The sequence below is a fragment of the Alexandromys fortis genome, unplaced genomic scaffold (genome assembly GCF_014885135.2).
Source record: "Alexandromys fortis isolate MF-2015 unplaced genomic scaffold, M_Fortis_MF-2015_v1.1 scaffold_20, whole genome shotgun sequence".
Classification (NCBI taxonomy): Eukaryota; Metazoa; Chordata; class Mammalia; order Rodentia; family Cricetidae; genus Alexandromys; species Alexandromys fortis.
The window spans coordinates 15,269,030-15,284,941 of NW_026067903.1; the positions used below are offsets into that span (position 1 = coordinate 15,269,030).

Here is a 15,912-nt window from a genome sequence, read left to right on the forward strand (position 1 = left end):
CGCAGGATTAAGCTCGGGTCATCGGGCTTGGTGCCAGGCACCCTTATACTCTAAGCCACTTAAATGACCCTAAAATTCCAACTCTTAAGGATATATTGTCTAAAGCATATAACTCAAAAACTCTGAAAACGTATCTTGTGAGTATGTACCCTGATGGAAATCACAGTGTTAAGTGTTATTGAATATTTCTTGTTGCTGATGTTGTCCAGTAACTCAGGGCTTGCTCTTGTTCCTCTGACTTAGACTGTGAGCTATCTGGCATTTTTGTGGGTATGTTTACCCATAGGTTTGTGGGTAAATGTCACCACGTTGTTTTCACATTAGAACTTCCAGTAAGCAAAACAATATCATTTACCTGTATCATGTGTCCCTCTACATGCAGATTGTTCCTGCTCTAACTCTGAAACTATATATCTACCCTGTTAAACATGAAAGACAAAAACCCCACATTCATGAGGCATGATGAAGGTTTGGGGGATGAGGAAACCTGATGGTCCTGTTCTCAGTCCCTGAGATGGAGTGTAGAGCTGAACCCCACTTCCCCAGTCTAGGAACACGCGAAGCAGAAAGGCAGGTCTTTCATTCACTTGCAGCTTCCACCTTCCCCGTGTGTCACAAGGGTATTGATACACATCACAACATGCTCAAGATAGCATCCAGCCACACTCTACAAGTACCACGTGTTAAAAACAAGACAAAACAAGTCATAGTAATAAAGGGAGAATAACAGACGCAGAATGCTTGAATTGTAAGTGATCAGAATCTCTACTCTGAGGGCACATTATAATCCTGTTCTTGTGAAGTATTAGTATTTATTCAGGTCATCATTTACTCAGTGTAGCCCAGCGGGGCTAGACAATAAATGTCAGGACAGCTGTAGTTTGTTTTGAAACCCATCATTAGTTAGTAGTGAAGTCTAGTTAAAGAAAAGAAAGGGGAGCCAGCAAAATGACTCAGCAGATAAAGCCATTTTCTGCCAAGCCCAAGAATCCAAGATCAGTGCCTGGAATCTAGATGGTGGAAGGTGAGAACAGGCTCATCTGGAAGTTGCCCTCTGATTTCCACACATGTACCGTGGTGTGTGCACATGAACACACACACACACATGTGCATGCACACACGCACGCACACACTGGAGGATTGTTTTAAAAAAGAGAAAAAAGGAAAGGGGGAGCAAATACACACACACGTGTGCACACACACACACTGGAAGAGTGATAAAAAAAAGAGAAAGAAAGAAGGGAGGGAGGCAAGTTGAGAACTTGTGGAATGATTTGAAGATTTTAAGATCCCGTTGCAAGTGGAGGAGGCAGCAGTATGGATTCATCTTTCCACAGTTCTAAACTTATTCCAAAACTCTTGTTCGTACTGAATTACATCCTCTCTCCAGCCCTTACAAGAGCCTCTTGTCTGATCCCTGAAGTAACAAGACCTTTATGACTAGTGCCGTTGCCGTCGCGGATGTATTTTTAAACGGCTGCGAAGAGAGAAAGTGCACTTGGGATGATGTTCCACATTCCTCACGTGAGAATGTGCGTCTCGTTTTTTGCCCCTAGCCTTGATTTTTGAAACATGGTAACGCTTTACGACATCAGTCATGAATCTTCTTTCCGTTCGCAATGTAAAAAAAGAAACTCAAACTTCCCAGATAGACACTAATGTTTTCCTCTGTAATTAACACCTCGTTCACAGTTGTGAGTGCCAATCAAAGCGCTGTCTGCTCTTCCTTGACATCTCCCCGATACCTGCTCGGACTGAGCCAGTGCCTAAGCGTATGAGACATACAGGCAGGAGAGCAGAGAAATATTTGCAAGGAGCCACCTGCTTTTGTGATCAGCAATTCCGGGGAGACACAGTTGGACACAGCTTTCAGTTTGTGGGTTTGGGGGTCTCTATATTAACCCTTGATTTGAGTTTAATTCCTGTTGTAACCCCTTCTACATCCTCACAACCCTTACCAACAACAAAAAGCACCTGTTATATAAGGACCAATCGTCTGCTATGTGTTTTCTTCTCTTCGTAATGCTGGTGGAGGGAGAAGTGTTTCTAAGTCAAGTATCAAATTTAAGATGCACGTGTGTTCCTACTGCAAGTCATCCTGAAAGGATCAGGTGATGCTTCGCTGTTGCCCGCCTGCCGATGTCGTTCATTTTAATAGCCCGGCCCGCTTGATGGCTTGCTGGCAATAGTCACCCTCTGTCACTAGTTGGGTTTTGTTTGTTTGTTTGTTTTGTTTTGTTTGTTTGTTTTGCCTTGAACACAGCAAATACAGATAGATTGTTATTTATATTCAATGAATAAGTTTTATTCCATTGTGAGAATATCTTGGTTTCATTTTGAAAGTTTACTTAAATGTGCATTAAAAAGATAGGTCTTGCTATGGTGTGCCTTGGTACTTTTTAACCAAATGAACACACACAATGTAACCAGCACCAAGTTGAAGAAGCAGAAATGCCCTTTGTGCTTGCTCCCATAAGTCACCGTCATCCACATGGGTCACTCATTGTCATTCCTAATTGCATAGACTAGTTCTCCCTGAGTGGTCCTCTGTATAAACTGATCAACATCAAGCTTGTAAATTTTTAGATTTATTTTACTTGTTTAGTGGGGTAGGGTGGGGGGTTGCCTGTAGGTATGTACACACGAGTCCAGGTGCCCAAGGAGGGAAGAAAGGGTCATTGGACTCCCTAGGGTTACAGATGTTGTGAGCCTCCTGACATGGGCACTAGGAACCAAACTGAGATCCTCTGAAGATCAGTCCACATCCCTAACCAGTAAGCCATTTCTCCAGCCCCAACGTAACACTTCTAAGAATGTATATGGCTCCATATAGTTCGATTTCACTCATTTTTATTGTTATATGCCATTCCATAACATTTACTTTATTTGGAATTTTTAATGGACGTTTGACTGTTATGTTCTTATACATCCATATGTATAACTCAGAGTTGATTGCACATTTTTAAAATACATTATTTATTATTGTATATATGTATAATGCAGGCATGAGACTGGCATGTACATGCTACAGCACACATGAAGATAAGAGGACAGCTGTGTGAAGTCAGTTCTTTCATTCCACCTTTATGTGGATTGCTATCATCAAACTCGGCTCATAGAGCTGGTGTCCGAATGCTTTACCCACTGGGTCATCTTGCCAGCTCATGGTTGCTCTCTTGTAAAGGATTTCTCTTTATTGTTTAGTAACTTTCCTTTTTTAAGATTTATTTATTTATTATGTATACAACATTCCTTCCATGTATGTTTGTGTGTCCGAAGAGGGCACCAGATCTCATTATAGATGGTTGTGAACCGCCATGTGGTTGCTGGGAATTGAACTCAGGACCTCTGAAAGAGCAGTCAGGGCTCTTAACCTCCGAGCCATCTCTCCAGCCCCCAAGTAACTTCCCTTTTGACATTACGAACAGTTTCACATGATGAACTAGAAGACTGGATCAAGTAATAAAAGGATAGGGAAGGAAAGGAACCGGCAGTTCTTGCGCTACCAGGTTCCAGAGATGATAGCCTTTAACATAAAATCTATCATCCTTCCATTTTTAAATACATGCTATATTCACGCTGTTGCAAAACAGACCTACGGAACTTTTTCACCTCCTAAAGCTGAAATTCCCCATTCAGCAGCTCCTCTCTTCTTGCCCTCTACGCTCCTGAAAACAACCATTCTACTTTCTCTCTCTATGAATTTGAATATTCAACTGCCAATACAAAAGGTGTCATGAAGTATTTGTCATGATGTGCCTGGTTTACTTCAGTGAGTCACGTGATGAAGCCCCCTCCATGCTGTGCCATATTATAAAATGTTCTTCCTGTTAGACTAAGTAACAACCCACTGTATGTGTGTACCACATTTGGCTTAGGCGTCTCTCCATGGAGGGAAATTATTGATTCCATCTCGTAGCTGTTGAGAATATTACTGTAATGAACTTTGTGTTACCTGAGTTTTAGGACAGAAACCTGACCCCAGGGGGACCCAGAAAACTAAGGTCAATTACTCAGAACCCTGAAGTTCTAACCAAAGAAATAAGTGATAGCAGAAACAGGAAAATACTTTTTCAGTGTGGTCACACTGGAAAGAGAGCAAATCTGGTGCCTTCCTCACTCTGTCTTCACGGTGCTGACAATAGAAGAAAAAATCTGGGACCGAAAGGCATGCACAATCAAGCAGCCTTGTACAAACTGTGGTTTGACTGATTGTCATCTCAGTTCTGGCTGTGCTGGGTTTCCTGGCACCAGGGGAGATGATTGCCTGCCGACAAGGCTCATTGTTCCTGGAACTTTCAGTAAGCTGGAAAGGAGCAATCGCTGAAAAAGAGTAAGTTAGAGAATGAAATACCATTGCCTGCAGCCATGACTACAGGGTCTTCCTTCAGGTTTAGGGTCATGGCTGGAGACTCTTGGTGCCACCTTTGTGGTCTACAGTGGGTACTGTAACATCAGATGGTCAATGTCCATCAGACATGATGATCCTCGAAGTCAGGAAAATATCGTGCTCTTACCTTAGTGCTTTTAGCCTCTGAGTGAGAGAAAAGTAATTGGGTTAATTTGGGATGCTTGCATTAGTAATTTTAGACGCTCCTAAAATGATGAACTTGTCTGAGTGACAGGAAGACAAACAAGAGTTAGCAAAGGCCGAGGTCAAGTATAGAGGCAGAGATACCACGTTTCATCCTGCCTTGAGTTACCCATGGGACATCTGTGGGCTCCAGAGAAGAGTCAATGCTTCCATCAAAAGCAGCCTGTGAGTCCCCGGGACGCTTTCAGCCCCAAGAAGTATGTACTGGGGTGTGTTCCCAGAAGACCATACACAGTCCTGTTTTCAACTTTCTGGGCGCTGTAACATTTTATCCAGCGATGGCACCACTGGGCAGTCCTGCCGGCAGTGCATAGGTGTTCATTTCCCACATCCTTGTCAACACTTGTCATTTCCTGGGTATTTTTTTATTTGTTTTTTTTACAAGTAATCTCTTTTGAAATCTTCAACAAACTTGTGGCTGCTTTTAAACACCGTTGTATAGCAATGGAACTTTCACACGTACACATAATGTTTATATGTGCAAAAAAGACAGTTAACCCAGCCTAGCTGCGTCTTAATTTGACAAAGATCATTTTTAGTTTCGCATAATCAGTGAACCGATAGAATTGCTTTTTATGAGACTTGTGGGTCTATGCTCTACAGGACTTAGTGGAGATGCTAATTCCCAGATCTGAGACCTTCCACTCTGGAAACGCCAGCCTAGGACAGAGACTATCCATATTAACTGGTGTTCCAGGTTTGAGCAGACACTGGGCAGAAATCTAAATCGTAGCTCAAAATCTTTCTACGGTTGCCAAACAGAAAACCTCTCTGAGGTTTCTAGGGTAACCGGCTGGAGTAAATCTATGATTTTATGCTTTCTACCTTCGTTGTCGGGAATGTAATAGATTAGCTTGATCGTCATAAGGCAGGAATGGCAGATCTCTCGGCATTGGGAGGTTTGTGGGGTGAGGTTTATCAAAGCTGTTTCTGAAGAAATAACCTCCTGAGAGCAGCTGCCCTAAGGACAGCGGTCTCCCCTAGATCTGCAGTTGGATGAGGTATCTGCAGGATTTCCCTTCTTGTGAATATCGGAGCTCCCACTTTGTGTCTTCCTTTACAGCGGACCTATAATAAGACTTGAGATGAAAGGAGAGAAACAAGAGGAGACAGGCATGGAGGCAGACATGTAATAAACATTCCCCCATCAGCATGGCGGACTCCTCCCTAACACTCCCGTCTACACCCTCCCGCTCCAAGCCCCAAGTGCTCCCAGCCAGTGCTGCAGAGCCTTGGGAAGAAAATCTTGACACCTCGCTGTAATGAAGAAACCCAATTTTAGTCTTAATGTGAATAGAGGTTTGTGCCTGTTGTGTTGGCTAAAGTATCAGCAATAAAGTACTCTAACTATTGTGCCCCCAAACAATACAATTTGCCGTACAAAAGAAAGAAAGAAAGAGAGAGGGAGGGAGGGAGGGAGGGAGGGAGAGAGAGAGAGAGAGAGAGAGAGAGAGAGAGAGAGAGAGAGAGAGAGAGAGAGGAGAGAAATTTCTTAGCTCTGGGATAGACTCAAGAGACTTTGCAGAAGAAGAGGAGATGGCGCAGCTCCTGTGAGTGCTGCTGTGACCTTCCAGAGGGGAGTAAGAGAGAGACTCCTGGAGCTTCCTGGAGGGAAGAGAGACAATGTCTGAGAATGAAAGGGAACTCTAATATCTCTCTCATACTCTGAAGTTCCCCTCATGGTTCTGTCCGCCTTGTGCCAGAGTGCCCTCTGCAGGACACTAATCCCAGTCCTGCCTTGCCTATTCCCTATGCTATGCTTAATAAAGCTAGAATGGGGGAGGAAAATGGGGGCTGTAAAGCAGACACTTCAAATTGTTCAAATATGCTTCTGGCACTTACAAGACTCTCAGGCCTTAAGCTGAAAATATGTGTTGGCCCAAGTTACCCTCACAAATATGTTCCTTTATGTTTACAACCCTCGCAAATATCTTACTTGCTTGTCCACTCTTTGGAAGGATGTACTAGCGAGCCAGCCCTCCCTGCACTCAGTAAGCCCAGCAGGGCTCCGGCAGGGCTAATGTAACACGTCACGTAAATCAGTGGAGAAATGAAGGCGTCTGGATGCTTGCCCTCGCCATCCAGAACCGTGGACGCTTTTTTGGTCCTCATAGTAGCATATCAACGCTGTGTTATGGAATCTGACACTTGGTTTGTCTTGGCGTAAACTCTGTGATAAAAATTGATCAATAGCCTCATTTCCCCTGCTTCCAGTTCAAACAGATACCCATTTCTCTTTCGAAGAAAGGGGACTATAAACAAACCCGACACTCCGGTTTTTAACTTAAACTCAACCTAATGCATGCTTACAGAAGAAATGGATCACCTGCTTAGAGGTCTTTGATTTCATTTCCAGTACTCTTGCAAATGAGTAAATTACAGTGCTTCTACTTCTGAGTAAACTCTTTATTCCCCCTTAGCTCTCAAAGGCGATTGCCTCGCATTTAGTAAAAATCAAATATATCGATTTCCAGAAAATATATACTGCAAGACTAGCTTCTTGCATGTTTATATAATCTGCACTAAATACACAGAATATAAAATTACCTATTCTTTCCAATCTTACGGTCCTTCCAAAGAAAGCCAAAATTTCTAGCATTTAAACAGAAAGCATATGGAAACACCACTAACTGTATGACTGTGGCGATTTGAGTGTGTTTCCTGTTCTGTGAATGTGAATCTTGGAAGTATTTAAAGAAAGGGTGGGTTCTGTTTATTCTTTGACAATTTTGTACGCGTATATTATGTATTTTGATCATATTTTCATCATTATGTTTACTCCTCACCTCCCTCTGAACTCGTTTTCCCAACCAATCCCCCTCCTGCTTTTGTCTCTTAAAAAAGAAAAAAGAAGAAGAAAAAGAAAAATTGACTCACTGGGTTAAATCAGGGTTGTTCGCATAAGCATGGGACAAGCATGGGTGTGGAAGCAAGGGCACTCACCTTTGGCGGCACCACTGAAGAACTCCATCCCCACCCCCAGCGGCCATTTAGTCCCCTCTAGGACTGGGACCTCCTGAGATCCTTTCCTACTCCTAACAGAATGTTGACAGCTCAATTCCATGCAGGCCTCGCGCAGGTAACCACAGCTAGTCAGAGTCCTTGAGTGAAGCCGCCATTCCATGAAGTCCCTAACAGTTTGCCCTTGACTTCTCTCCCATAGCAATGGGAACGTTTCTAGCCCCAGTCACAACATAATGTTTGCTTACTTCTCAAAGCTGAACCTACAGCCCCAGCTGCTGTTTAGACGGCCTACCCAACAGCAAGCCTGAATAAAATTCGTCAATGCAATGGGCCTTTCTGTACTTATAGTTCTCAAACATATCAAAAACATTGAAAAGGTTGACCTAATAACGTCTGTACATTTTAAAGTACTGTTGTCATGGAGCCATAATTGTGTAAGTACCTCTCAGTATGGCAACCTCATTCTTAGAGTCGTGTCATTGGGGTGGAATTGCAGTGTTTAGGAAACATAAGCTCAGAAATGTTCCTCATTCAGAACATATTGCTTCAAACAAAGGTATTTTCCTTGTCTTAAGGGGAAAAAAGATTAAGTGATTTTTTAACTAATAGCTAGGGCCAGAGAGAGTGAACTCAGTGGGTACCCTGGAAGCCATATGTAAACGAGGAAGACCCAACCCCAGAAGTTATAGCCTGACCTCTACTCAGGGGCCACGCATGTGCACCCCCACACATATACAATAATAATAATGGCACCTAAATTCTTTTATATAATTTTAGACATGCAGTTTATTAACCATATCACCACAAGTCTATGTCTCTGGCCCCTGCGGTTGGAATTCAGCCCATCATGAATCTGGAAGTGTGAACACGGAGCTATAATAATGAGTGATCTGCAAGAATTATGCAGTTAGTTCACTTATCCAGCTGGAAGGAACGAGCTAGCTTGTATACTGTAGGTAGGATATATGATTTGATCAATGCGACGCTTTTCAAATTTTAGTGAGTGTAAGGATTCCTGGAAGTCCTTCTGAAGTACAGATTCATGGCTCTTAGCCCTGAGGCTTTTAACCACTTTCTTAATTAGTCACTGGGTACCTTAATTAATCGCACTAGAATTCAGACTCCCTTCGGAAACTTTTTTTTTGAGATTTTATTTATTTTTATTTATTGTATATGTTTTGCATGCACCCTCTACCTGCAGTGCCCATGGAGGCCAGCAGAGGGTGGGTGACAGATCCTCTGGTTGAAATCTTTTGTGTGGGGGTGCTGGAAGCTGGACCTGGGTCTTTTGGAAGAACAGATGGGGCTTTTAACCACTAAAGCATTTCTCCAACTGCTGAAAAAAACATTTGTTATTTCATCTAAATTGCAATTTTTATCTGAACTGGAACTGCAGAGTCATCAAACATTGAGTGGAGTGTCAAGATAATTTGCACGGGAAAGGTCAACAGCAATTAGAATTGGTACATTTCCGGTCGTATATTCCCCAACATGGTAGTGAACTGGCCCACAGTTTTCAGAATTCGTTGATGTGCAAGAGTTGTGTGGACTTGGAATTGTTTTTTAAACTTATTTTTAAAAATACTTTTACTGTCTTCCACATTGCTGCCTAATATTGTTATATTAAAATGAAATCAAACCACAACACTTAATCTATTTTCTTTTCATTTCAAGGGAAGACGAGGGAAGACAGGACCTCCAGGAAACCCAGGCCCTCCAGGACCACCAGTGAGTAACAAAGCTGTGGTCAAGTGGCAAAATAAACACGCCCATTGCAGCCTCATTCATTTTATTGCCCTTTATCTATGCAAGTGATTAGGCTATCAGCTGCGCATTGCTGTTGATTAGTATTGATTACAAGGAAAAACAAGAGAGCCTGAGTTGAATTGGATAGGATGTTGACTTTTATTGTACTTTTTTTTTTTTTTTTTTGGCAAAACAAAGAATGCTTCCTACGATTTTCAGTAATTGCTTTGTGCTTTGAAGAAGACAGTAAGGGTGTGCTGGCAGGCAAGGGGAAGCCTCCTTGTCATTCCTAAATACTTGGCAGTGCCTCAAGACTTGTCTCCAAGAGGGAATCTAGATGATGAAGACGTGAGCACTAAGTGGGCCCAAGGCCTGGGGAGAAGGTGAATATGCCGGAATCTAGAGGGAGGTCTCAGCTACTGATAGATACGTTTACTGAAGGGTCAGGAAGATTAAGAAGTACGTGACCAAGAGAAAAGATTTGTAGTACTATGCTTCATGGGTTTCAGTTTATTGCTAGAGTCGTTGGGGGAGGTGTGTGCATATTTTAAGTATTAACATTTAAACTCAGCTACGGTTCTGATTCAGAGCTCTCGTTAAATCTTGTATTTGAAATAAAAATGGTTTATGAACTTTTTAATATAATAAAAGAGCCAATTTGTTAAGACTAAGAAAAAGAGAAAACAGTTATGTAGACTATAAACGGGTTTTATACATAGGTCAGCATTTACTGAAGAAGAAAACATTGGGCCAAGCCATTGGTTCCTGTCTGCTTGGTAGGTGTGATTTAAGGAGGCTGGTTCCTCTAAATGACTAAAATCTTTCCTTTCATGCAAGCATCATCAAAACTTCATCTTAGGGTACCATCGGTTTTCATCAGTTTAAGGCCGTTCCCATCATAGGATAAACTGATGACTTGTGTCTACCACACTCACAGTGTAGCTGAGGACTGAACACGTAATTTTCTAAACCCAAGGTCCTTCTGAAAGAGAGCTGCTGCTTCCCAGATGATTAGAAATGAAAAGCGTTCTTCATATTGAATCTTTTCAAGGTCATAATAACTAATGTTTTCAATAACTAACTCATCAAAAGAAATCTAGTCGCACCGAATTCGCTTTGTTCAAGCATTTCACACATTTATGTAGGGTCTGACTAAGTGCATAACTGGAGCTGGACTTGAAAAACTGAAAAAGACACTGTCCTTGTTTTTTATGAGGTTAAAGTTCAGGTTAGGTCAATGTGGGGTGAGGAAGAGAATGCAGTGAAGATAGCACAGATGGGTTCCTGAAGAAACTTCCAGCAAAGGATTAAGATTGAGGCTCGAAAAGTAAAGCAAGTAGAGCAGGGGAGGGAGCCAGCTGGGTGCCCCTGAGAAGGAAGACAACGTGAACAAACACCCAAAATTGTCAAGCCTCCCGTGGGTAGAGGTGGGCATCCTGCCATAGACAACTGAGGCACAGCCCCAGGCCAACAGGGATAAAGTCAAATCTTTGCAGGGTCCTGGCAAACCTCACAGAAAGCTATGAAAGTAAACAAAGGGCCTAAGCTGGAAAGGGACAAGGCCAGATTTCACCGATGGTCACTCTAGCAACACACTGAAAGCAGGTTGCTGAGGGCAAGTGAGACTCACTAGAGCTATTAGATTTACTGACCCTGAAGTCTCTGCAGGATGCTTACTACCTCAGTGTGGCTGGCCCAAGGAGCTGTTTGTATTTCATTTCCATATAGAGTGAGAGGTGACTAAGAGCAGTCTAGTCTATTTTTAAATATTTTTTTGTCTTTTCCAGAACTGTATTCTGCGTTACACAAGCCCTATGACAGGAGATAAGACAGCTAAGAGAGGGTGGGTAGGAGGCTAAAATTCTTCTAGTTGAGATTTGAGACGTTGTGTGACTCATCCCAGTGGCCCAGACTTAGAATTTCCTAAAGCGAGTGTAAGAATGGCTTGTGACAAGTGCGAATATAGAAACAAAACGAAGGAAAATTTAACCTTACCTCTAATCAAATAAATAAAGCAATATGCCCCAAATAAATAAATAACTGAGGTATTTATAACACTATGTTTGAGCAGGTTTTTCTTTTTTAATATTAATCAATCTGAGTTGGAAAGGAGCTGAGAATGCGTGTCTTCAGCAGACAAGCCTTTGAAGATAGAGTGTTTGACTCAATGTCCTCAAGAGAACACTCTTCGCTTTGGGGAATTTTGGGGTATTTGCTGAATCAAAGCAGTGTTGTTATTTAGGGGAGTGCCAGTGAAGATGAAAGGAGCTGGGACTCAGAGGGAAGGTCTCTGATGGCCTGCAGCAACTAGAAATAATTAAAGTGCGGGAGCCCATCCTTTACCTGTGCTTCTTCTTCTGGGGTCAAATTTGTATTTTCTCACCTCCCTAAGAAATGATTCAACCAAAAGACACATCATTCACAAGGAATAGCTTTCTATAACTTTAGAGTTAGCTAAAGAGCTGTGTGCTGTGTGTGCGTGTAGGTGGGCGTGTACATGCCCACACGCAGGAGGATGTGCTTAGAAAGGGTGTATACACAGAGCCATGTGACTAACATTTGAAGAAAATTAAATCTAGTAGGAAAAAAACAAAATTCTAGAAGGAGGTATTGACTATCCTTGTTTGTTTTTCTGTTATTCTGATACATCACTCTGACTAAAAGGCAACTTAGGGAGGAAAGGGTTTACCTGACTTACACATCCAGGCCACCATCAGGGGACATCAGGGCAGGAACTCAAGCAGAAAAATCGGAGGCATGGTACTGGCTGACTCATTCCCTGGCTTGCTCAGATTGATTTCTTAATAGCCCAGACCCACCTGCCTAAGGATGGTACCACCCACAGTGGGTGTGGATGCTCCCCCCCCAAAAAAAAAATCATCAGTCAAGACAATCTCTCCTAGACATGATCAAGGCCAATCTAAGTAAAGCAATTCTTCAGCTGAAGTTCTCCATTCCCAGGTGACTCCAGGCTGTGTCTAGCTGACACTAATAACTAACCAGGACATCTACTATGTCTACTGAAGAAGGCTCCTAAGTTATGAGTCACTGCCTCAATGTCACGTACGTTACTGCAGATTAGCACACCCCACTTCAGTCTTATCATCAGGGGAAATTTATATTTTCGGGGAAGACTTATGTGTGGCTCATATATGCAATCTGCAGTTGGTTGCCAGGGCTAGTTCTGCTCACTTATGTAGGACATATTTCTTAAAATCACTTTTCATGGTTTTCTGTCAAGCGGCAGACATATCTATACAAAGGCAAATGCTTCCAAAAATTTCCTAAATGACTTTTGCCAACGTGTCGTTTTATTTTGAGATTATAATACATCATTTTCCCCCCTTCCCTTTCCTTCCTCCAAGGCCTCCCTTAACCCCTCCCTGTTCTCCTTCAAATTCCTGGCCTTTCTTTTCATGTATTGTTGTTATATACACACGGCTATGTACATGCATGTATATATGTATACATATAGATTCCTAAATATAGCCTATTCAGTCTATGGCTGTTACTTTTACGTGTATTCTCAGAACTAACCATTTGGAATTGGATAGCCAAGTTTGTGTGCTCTTCCCCGGAGAAGGCCGTTTTTCTTTTCAGCATTCCTTAGCAGCCTGTAGTTCTTTGTGTCGAGTTGAGGTCCTGTGCTCTTTTCCTGTCCGATATGACATGTTTATTGTTGTTGTCCTTGCTCAGCTCATTTTTCAGCTGTCGTATTAGTGAGAATTTATGGGTGTAGCCTCGGACATTCCTCAGAGAAACAGTCTCACGGCAAACTCCCTGTTCCTCTGGCCCATACGGTCTTTCCAACCCCACTTCAGCGGTGATCCCCGAGCCTTCCTTATGGGAGTCGTGTGCTGTCAACTGGGACGGGACTCCATAACTCTGCATTCTGATTGACTGTGGTTTTCTGTAATGACCTCCATCTGTTGCAAAGAGAAGATTCCTTGAATACACTTATCAGATGATGATACTGGAAAAGAATGTGTGGTATCTGGCCAGGTGGAGAGGTTGGATCTAATTTACTGCTTGCTTTTTACCACGCCCATACATGCAGAGCCTGCAAAATCCAAGAACATGGTACCACCATCTGGTAAGGACGTTCTTGAACAATAGCGTGGTGGGGGTGTCGGGATCCCTGTCTGCCACTAATTGTATCATGAGGACCTCACACTCATGGCCCCATCTGATACTAATTACACCCTAAAAAATCCCACCCACCTCCAAAGACTGTTAAATATGAATTTAATGCTTGAGTTTCCAATACATAAAATTTGGAGGACTCAGTAAACAAGAGCAGAAGGAAACCATTAAGTAGAGATACCTTAAATGAATAATATCTTCGGATGTGCTAAGATTATAATTGAGAACAATTTTCCAGAGAGGCAAAATATAAGAACACTCAAATCCCTCACGAAAGAAGAGTCTAACAGAGAAAGAAAGAGGTTTGGGGAACCCAGGAAGCTTGATTACAGTACTAATGTTTATGTTAGACCTCGAAACGGCCTTGGGAAGTCAGAATTATCTTCATTTTGCAACAAGATAAGCAGTGCTTACAAACACCAAACCAAGAGTGCACGAGAGCGAAGCAGAATTCAGACTCGAGATTTGAGCCCCAAACCCACCTTTACTATACTTGAGCTCTTCCCGGTTTCCGTTCGATATGGACCAGCCTTCCACACCCAAGCATTGTTTGACTTTTCTATGGCAGTTCTTGGCACCCACCTCATAGGAATGTAAGGTAGCCTGGGGTGTCGGGGTGCCATCCCCCTGCCCTTGTGCAACCCTTTCCGGACCGTGCACCCGACGCTGGTTTCTCTGTAAATATGAAACGGTGGGCCAGCCCCACCTACTTCCTACGGTGGCTAGGGGGACCAGCTGCCATGTATGCGTAGAAATTTTCGGCTGTATGCAAGTAAAAATATTAGGATTGCTCTGAGCACCATGCATTTGCATTCTGGGTAGAAGAGCTTGCCCAAAACTACAGTGGAACCAACGTCGTTTTTCTCCTTTCTAGTTCCCCAAGATATAGCTGCCGAAAATGTAATCTATCTTTGAATTGCTTAAACGAGCACACTACATGTCGAATACTTACTCCCCATATGTAAACCCACTCTTGAAGAGACAGAGAAATTATTTCCAAGTCACTACTGCAGCTGAGACAAGGGATACAATGGTGTTTTTTTGTTGTTGTTGTTGTTTTGTTTTTTTTTTTTTTTTTTTTTTTTTTTTTCTCCCGCAGCTTCACGCTGTCTTTCCGGCTTGCAGAGCTGGTTTACTGGTTTATCTGAGACGCTGTATTTTATTACTGGGGATCTTCTCTGAGTCTTCACCACATGCTCCTCACACTGTAATAAAAACATCGCTCTGAAACAGCTTTCTGGTGACCTGAGTAGGGTATGCCATGGGAAATAGTGACCCCGTGTTTCTATTGCGAAACTGAAAAGCCTGGAAACTCAGGATGCCTTAGGGTATCCGTAAGCATCTTAGTTTTTAGTTTCCTTTGAAAAGGTTGGAGAGCCGTGGAAATGAGTTGGAGTAGGAGGGAAAGCCAGAGACGTTAATGAGCCATTAAGTGTAGCGGGTGACAGCCCACCCCCCTGACGCTGGCTTTCTTTTGCGTCTCGGTAAGGCGCATTGATTAAAAGCCACGTTAGCTCTGAAATGTGTTATTATTCTTTCTATCACAGGCATGGCTTTAAACCATCTTTATTTTCTTTCCGGCATTGTTTCTGTGGATTGTTTCATTATTGCGGTATGAGAATCCAGCAGTGGGCTCAAATATGTCACATTTGAGTGCAGAGCGATTTAGGCTGAAAAAAAAACAAAATTCAAGAAATATGTAACATGGGCCAGCAGCGCCCTCTACTGTTACCACTGGAAACTTTCTAGGCAAAGACACTTCTCAGAAAACAGGCAGATTCGGACATTTCTTTTTAACGTGTTTTGGGGTTTAGCTGTAAGTAAGTGTAATTTTAGAATCTTATTTTAATGATTTGTGGCACTTTATATTTCTCTTGTATTTTAAATATATTTATCATTCCGGTGACAGTAGCTTTTAACATCAGCTTGACGCTTCATTAAGTTGCGAATTCAGTCCCAGCCCTTGCTTCTCTAGAATGCCCATGTATGGTAAAATGCTGATATAGACGTGAGCTTTGTGGCGCCCACTCCAAAGAAATGCCTGTTTTCTAGGGCAACAGTCTGGTTTTAAATATTTATGGCCACCTTATTTATACTTTGATTTTAACGTCACTGTAAAATACTTTCTTTTCCCTTTAAAACAAGAATCATCACACGGCCCCAAAGGGAGTGACCGATTGAACACCAGGTGATGCCATTAAAGGAATAAATTTGGGGTGCAAAATTTAATTCAATTTCAACAGTACTTCCTTATCTGTGGTTTTACTTTCTGTGGTTTTAGTTAACTATATTCAACCATGGTCCAACAATGTTAAGTAAATTTTAGAATTAAATAATTCATAACTTTTCCTTTATACCCTATATTGAGTGAAGCCTCATTTTGTTTCCTTCTTCCTTCCTTGCCCACGGTATCCGGTTTCTATATAGCGCCTGCCTGGTAGCCATTGTCATCAGATTGACCACCA

General features: G+C 42.3%; 1 protein-coding gene across 1 annotated transcript in view; it reads left to right on the forward strand.

Moving 5' to 3' along the window:
- Positions 1-15,912, forward strand: part of Col19a1 (collagen type XIX alpha 1 chain) — a 306,409-nt gene that overhangs the window by 193,787 nt on the left and 96,710 nt on the right. The window contains exon 15 of the mRNA XM_050134778.1: positions 9,233-9,286. Coding sequence (XP_049990735.1) covers positions 9,233-9,286 — 54 coding nt within the window. The remainder of the gene's footprint in view (positions 1-9,232; positions 9,287-15,912) is intronic.